The following is a 7112-nucleotide window of genomic DNA, read 5'->3' on the forward strand; positions in this document are numbered from 1 at the left end:
CCACCCCCAAAAAAAGAAGAGGGATGAAGATGTCTTTTAGGATTCACAGCCTTACATAACCACTATTGTGTTCTAATCTTCAGAACCAGAAAGTGCAGCCTGCATTTAAGTCAAGACCTGAGTTCTAGGCTTTAAATGACAGAATGCCAAGGAATCCATGACCTGTAAAACTACGTATCATGTTAGGAAAAAGTCCTCTGAATAGGAAAAGTAGTTGGGAGTTAATGTCAATGCCTCCAAATGTTCTGAAAAGCTGCTTTTGATTCTAAAAGTAGTGACAATACAGTGGCCAGCAGGCAAGGAGGACCTTTAGTCCAGGTTCTGGCTCGTCTGCGTCCTCTTGATAGGCACAGAACATTATGGCCTGGTATTATTATTATCTCTGGAGAGCAGAGGAACCTGAAGCCACAGACAGGTAACTTCCCCTAGGTCAAGAAGATACTGAAGGCCAGAGTCAGGTAAAGCAAGCCAACTTTACCATGCTGCCCATCCGCTACACATGGTCACAGTACACACTTTTTCTTTAGTTAAGAAAACAGGTTTGTTTATTTGTTGCTAATTGATTTGATTTCTTATTTCATTTCATTTTCTTGATTCGTTGTTTCCAGCTGTGGACTATTTATAAAGCCAATCACTTCTCTTTGAGCTCCCAGCTCCCAGTTTACCTTACATCAGACAATTTGGGCATCTTAAGCATTCTAGTCTGGTTTCTGCTGCTGTGATGGAAATGCTGATTGAAAACTAACTTGTGGAAAAGGGTGTTTTGGGTGCCAGTTGGTTGGAGGAGGCTACCTGGTCATTCCCGGCTGCCCAGACTCAAAATAATCACACAGAAACTGTATTAATTAAATCACTGCTTGGCCCATTAGCTCTAGCTTCTTATTAGCTAACTCTTATATCTTAATTCAACCCATTTCTAGCAATCTGTGTATCGCCATGTGGCTGTGGCTTACTGGGTAAAGTTCTGGCATTGGTGTCCAGTGGGGCTACATGGCTTCTCTCTGACTCTGCCCTTCTTTTTTTCCGCATTTAGTCTAGTTTCTTCTGTCTACCTTTATTCCCTGCACAGGTCCAAGACAGTTTTTTTATTCACCAATGGTATTCACCCAAAGTTCTTCTGTACCATTGCAGGCATCTATCTTCAGCCTACAGGCCCATAATATCCAGCAGACTTTTCCATGAAGCAGGAAATTTCAAAGACAGTTCAGCCTATATTGGCAGTTTGTCAGTCACTTTCTTCTGTGTCCTGCAGAATGTCTGGCAGACCCTTTCATGAAGCAGGAACCCCAGAGGATCGTCTCACCTTTAGACAAGTTCAGCAGTCATTCTCTGTGGGTCCTGCATGTCCAATTCATCAAACAGTCCAGAGAAGAGCAGTTTCTTGCCCAAATGACTAACCAACTCTATAAGGAGCCTCTTCGATGCCCATCTTACTCTTGAAGTAATTGGTGCTGCCAGGAGCAGATGTGTCTCATTGTCATGAAAAGTCCTAAGTTCTTAAACATTATAAATGCCATATTCTGTAGTCTTTAAAAGGTTTGAAGAATGCTCATCCATCTGAAATGCATCTCTGTACATCTAGAAAATCTAACTAACATGACTATAAGATTGACTATTATTGATGACTATCTATTAACTTACATTTTTAATTATGTATTATATTTTTATTTTTTTTTATTTTTTTTATTTTTTTATTTTTATTTTTTTAACCTTTACAGTCCAGGTCTTTTATTTCTTTTTGTACATCAGGCCATGAATTCGTAGGGAATAGGCTCCAGCAGCTCAGGCTCCTTCCCGTTAGTCCTCACAAAGTGTGCTTCTCTGGGTGGAGCAGGCTGGCGCTTCAGCTGAACCCAGGTGCCCTTCTCTTTGGCTTCCTTTTTCTTCTGGTCGTTCTCCTTCACCCGCTTCAGGAAGCTGTCTCTGCTCTTCGAGTGCTTGATGTGTTCAATCCACACATTAATTCTCTTGGCAAGAATCTTGCCCTTAACTTGCTTGTTTACAATGATGCCCACAGCATGCTGAGTGACATTGTAGACTCTTCTGGTTTTGCCATGGTAACATTTATGGGGCATTCCTTTTTGAACAGTGCCCATTCCCTTGATGTCTACAATATCGCCCTTCTTGTAGATTCGCATGTATGTGGCCAAAGGAACAACTCCATGTTTCCTAAAGGGCCTAGAGAACATATAGCGAGTGCCCCTCCTCTTTCCCTTTGTGTTTGTCATTTTGGCGAGTTACTGAAAGATGGCTACCGTGGCCGAACTGTATTATATTTTTAAATGAGCTGCAAGACATAATACCTTAATCAAGAGCAGAAATATACACATAACAAAATTAACCTTAAATTTGTATCAGTAAACCAAGATCCATACCAATGCAAATCTCTATAGCAAAAGGGGTTGGATTGGCTTAAGTTTTCCATTGGGTAAAGTCAGGGCAGGAACCTGGAGGCAGGAGCTAAAGCAGAAGCCATGGAGGAATGCTGCTTTCTGGCCTGTTCCTCACAATTTGCTGAGCTTGCTTCCTTGTGGAACTCAGGAGGGTTGGCCCCTCCCACATCAATCATTAATCAAGAAAATGCTCCACATACAAGCCCACAGGCCAATCTGATGGAAGCATTCCAGAACTGCATCTCTGTGACCCAAGTTACTCTGGTGTGTGTCAAGCTGACGAAACCTAACTAGCGCACAAAGGTCTCACATTTCAGAATGGACACGTCAGGTGTTTGTTTACACATCACAAAGTCTTTCTAGGGGTGGTGAAGACTGTCTGTCCAACACATAAACACACACACACACACACACACACACACACACACCAGTTTTGAGAACGGAGGGAAACAATGAATTGGAGAGCTTTGAAGTCTGTGAGATTATCAAGAGTTAAATAAGCTCCGCATAAGGTGATTTCTTTATTTTATGCTCTATTTTCTGCCTTGCAACCTAGAGCAAAACAAAATGACATTCAAGCAATTTGGAGAGTCTCTGTTAATTTGGATTCCACTCACGAAGACTCCCAGGGATATTTCTCTGCTGATATTTTGTAAGTAAAGACCCCACCACCGCTGCCATGCTTCCTAGAATGCCTTGAAGTTCCTCAGTAAACTGCCAGGCAGCCTGACAAAGTCCCAGGGACTTTGGAGGTTGGGAGTCCACAGCTGGCCTTGACTGGGACCCGATGGCTGTCCACATGTTGCATAGCCCATCCTATTGTTCTCTGAAATTTCTTGTCTCCCAGTTGCATATTGTTAAGACCTTAACTTCTCAAAGGATAATATTATGGGATGCTCTTTGAAATCCAAAACAGGCTCTACTCCCACAGATAGGATTAGGACCCTTCTAAAAGACTCAGGAAATCTTCCCTGACCCTTTCACCCTGTGGGGACATGACATGACATCATTTCTCTGCAACCAAGAAAGGGGCCCTGCCACCCTGCCAGTGTGGCTGCTCCCTCAGACATCCATCTATGGAACAGTGGAACAGTGAGGAACAGACTTCTGCCTGCAAGCCTCCGGGTCTGTGGTACTTTTCTTACCACAACCTGAATGGACTAAGACAGATGAACAAGGGCTCGAGAGGAAGTTAATTGGGTGCAAAATGCAACGACAATTTGAAGGGAGGAGACAGCAGAGCAAGCCAACCATGGAAACTGCATTTGATTTAACAAACATGTGCTTACTGTGGGCCAGGAACTCATCTAATCTTTTTTTTTTTTTTTCAGATATTAACTCATTTATCCTCATAGCAGCCTGTGAGATCACAACTACTGAGGGGCCCTATTTAAAGGATGGAATCTGTTCAGGTGCATAAATCAGGAAGTCACTGGCCCAGGGTCACACAGCTGATGGGGACTGGGGCTTCAGTTCCAAATTGGTTTGTAGTCCACAGTGCAGGCCTTGGTCTTCCCCAGATAGATCAAACCGTTGCTGATTCCACGATAAAAAACCCAATTCCTTTCTGATGACAAAAGTGGCATTTCCCTCACACAGAAGTGAGGCTGGGTTCCCTCTTCGGCTCACCCAATGTCAATAGCTGAGTGCTCTAGCCCCAGATGGTATTGCAGCACGCCATTTGATGTTTCCCAGATGAGTGAGGGTAATGTTGGGAGAGTAACCGTCCTTTGGGCACTGAAATACAAGTGACAGTGACTCTTTAAGGCTGTCTAAACACAGCACACAGGTGTTAGGGAAAAAAAAGCAGCTGCGAATAAAGGCTAGGCCTTTTTAAACACAGAGAACAACGATACAATAGAAGAGCGACAACCTTCTGTTTCCAGGTGTCTGACCTTTGTTCATTAGGCGCACACCTTTATCACGCACTGTGATAAACATCCACTTAAATGAATATCATTTCCTTACAATTACAGAAGGGTCATACATAATACACTGAGTTCCCCTGGCTGCCTGTGTGCCCGTCATGCATATTTCATGAGCAGTTTCCTTCCCCGAGTCACTTCCAACCAATGCTCAATCCCATGGCTCTGGTGCCCAGGAAATAAAGGTCTTGTCCTTAAAGAGATCTCAGGGTGGTTACTGTCACTCTGCGCTTTATCAAGGAGAGCCAAGGAACGACCTGCTTGTAGCATCTGATCAACACTAGAGCAATTTTCCTTTTCGTACACATATTACCAGAAACACGTTCCCCTGATTGTATTTGCCTAATGTAAATTCTATGCCAAGCCAGAGAAGGCATGAGGCCCTGAAGAGAGTACTTGTAGCAACCTAATGGATATAACAAGAAGGAGGGGGAGGGCCTCGTGTTCCTATGCCTACAACATGTTCAGTACTTGTGGGGCTGCAAAAATAGATCATGGTCCACAGGAGCGTGGTCAGGCAATTTAAGTAAGTCGACATCTGTTTGTGTGAAGTGCTGTCTTTCCCAGCTGCCTCAGCTGGTGGGAAATAAAGTGTTGGAATGATAATAAGCAGAAAGGAAGTTTGCAGTAACAGTGAAATATAAGCCTCTTTATAGTCTCAATAGATTTTGCGGGCAATTTCCCTTCTTCTCCTTTCAGGACTGTTGCGTTCGTCAAGACAGCTTCATCTTTTTTGAGATCTCCCACCACACTCTGAGACTACGATCCGATCCAAGAAGCACGCACCCTGTCTGCCAGCTTTTAAAGGTTGATTTTCAGAGTCAGATAAAACTAGAAACAATTTACTTAAAAAAAGAGAAAGAAAGAAAGAAAGAAAGAAAGAAAGAAAGAAAGAAAGAAAGAAAGAAAGAAAGAAAATTCTGGCTTCAGAAACATTATCAGCTTAGAAAATAGCTCCTGTGTTTTCACCGCGATCACTGTGTCCAGCCTCCCAGACTTAATTTCTTAAAAATACATGGTGAGTGCCGAGTTAGGACCAGGATGTGCCCATCTCTCAGTTTCACATATGCAGTCTTCTGGTCCCATTTGTCTCAGACAGATTGGAGTCAGAAGCTTTTGTTCTGTATGCTTGAAGATGGGGGTGGGGGTGGGGGGTGTTTTCTTTAAACCAGCTAAATTAATATTTATGTTGTTCAAATATTAGAGAAGCCACAGAAAATTATTAATCCAAAAAGGTTATAATTATCTTTAAAATGGTGGCAGCCATTGAAATGTAAATCATTACAGGCAGCAAGGGAGAGGGCTCCTGTTCTTGGTGCCTGGGGCCCCGCCTTCAGGGCCACCATGGGCTTCAACTAATCATCCAAATCAAAGAGAAAGGGGGACTTCTCTAGTGGGAACTAGGGGGACCAGCGAGCAGAGAGAGATAGTCTGTTCTTTGGGTCTGGTACTGAGTGCGTGTGTGTGTGAGAGAGAGAGAGAGAGAGACAGACAGACAGACAGACAGACAGACACAAGAGAGAAGGAGGGAAGAGAAGGAAGAAAGGAGAGGGAGAGAGAGAGGAAGGAAGGAAGGAAGGAAAAAAAGGAGGGAGGGAGGGAGAAAGGAAGGAAAGGAAAAAAGAAAGAAAGAAAAAAGGAAAGAAAGAAGAGAGGGAGGAAGGGGGCTGAAATGTGTTTCAAATCTGTCTTCTGCTGATTGGGAAGGTCTTCAAAGCTAACCCACAATGCATAAAGTTTCCCAAACCCATAGTCTCGGATAGATCCATTGACCATTTCTCTGAATTAAGCCTGCACCCCCCTCTCCTACCTAGGCCAGCAGGATTTGAACCAATGGGAGTTAAAAGAGTAAATGTCAGGATGAAAGACTGTTGGTGATTTCCCAGTGAGTGTCTGGCTCCTGCTTCTGAACAGTCGTGGCCTCGATTCCATTGTTCAAGGAGGCGACGAGGGCTAAGCTAGAGAATAGAGGGTAAGAGTAAGGGAAATAAAACGTCCAGCAAAGAACGTGAGAAGTGTGAGCCCGACGTGGCAAAGCAGAGTCCCACGCCCAGGCCTCAGGAGCTCACCAATAAATGACAAGAGACAACTGGAATCTTCCCCAACCCCTGAGTGTTGCTCACTGTGTAGACATCTCTCAAGCTCCATTAAATTCTATTTGACGTACATTAAAAAAGATTTAATCACAGATGCCAGTCAGCTAACCAACCCATTAATCTAACTGTTTTTCCTAAGAAAATTGTATTTAAAAAGGTCTTTTTTTTTCTCAATTTAATTTAGTCATCCTTTTAAACTGCATGTATTTATCATGTAAATGCGCCTTATTTGCAAAAGAAAAGCATGGGATTCAATGAAATAAATAGTTATTTCATTAAAATGGATACAAAAAACCCCGTGATTAGGGTAATTAATTTGCACACTAAAAGCTATCTTCCTGGTTCAGATCATTAATATTGATGGCCTTCGATTTTGTTCCCAGTAATGTTCCTTGAAATATACTCAGAACTGGCACCGGGGCTGAGGGAGCAGAATGCTAGCAGAGAGGTGTGGGGAGCTACGGGAGCTGCCTGCCTCCCTCCTCAGCCAGCCTGGCAGCCAGCAGCCCCCTGCACCCAAATCAACTCTGCCGACTCAAGCTGCAGAAGCGCCCATGCTGTATCTTATCTCAGACGTCAGTCATTGATGCCTGGCACTTATTGACGTGTGTCTTCTTTAGGAGAAAGGAAAAAAAAAAACATTTAAATTGCAAAATAACATTACAGGAGATTATGTCGAGGTACCACACGCTGTTATG

At 43.3% G+C, this 7112-nt stretch overlaps 1 protein-coding gene across 1 annotated transcript; it reads right to left on the reverse strand.

The window, feature by feature from the left end:
• Nucleotides 1–1725: 1725 nt before the first annotated feature.
• Nucleotides 1726–2251, reverse strand: LOC130886895 (60S ribosomal protein L21-like). The gene has a single exon (XM_057789118.1). It carries the CDS (start codon nucleotides 2226–2228, stop codon nucleotides 1746–1748), a length of 483 nt encoding a protein of 160 aa, XP_057645101.1. The 5' UTR covers nucleotides 2229–2251; the 3' UTR covers nucleotides 1726–1745.
• Nucleotides 2252–7112: the final 4861 nt, after the last annotated feature.

Source organism: Chionomys nivalis, chromosome 14 (genome assembly GCF_950005125.1).
Source record: "Chionomys nivalis chromosome 14, mChiNiv1.1, whole genome shotgun sequence".
NCBI lineage: Eukaryota > Metazoa > Chordata > Mammalia > Rodentia > Cricetidae > Chionomys > Chionomys nivalis.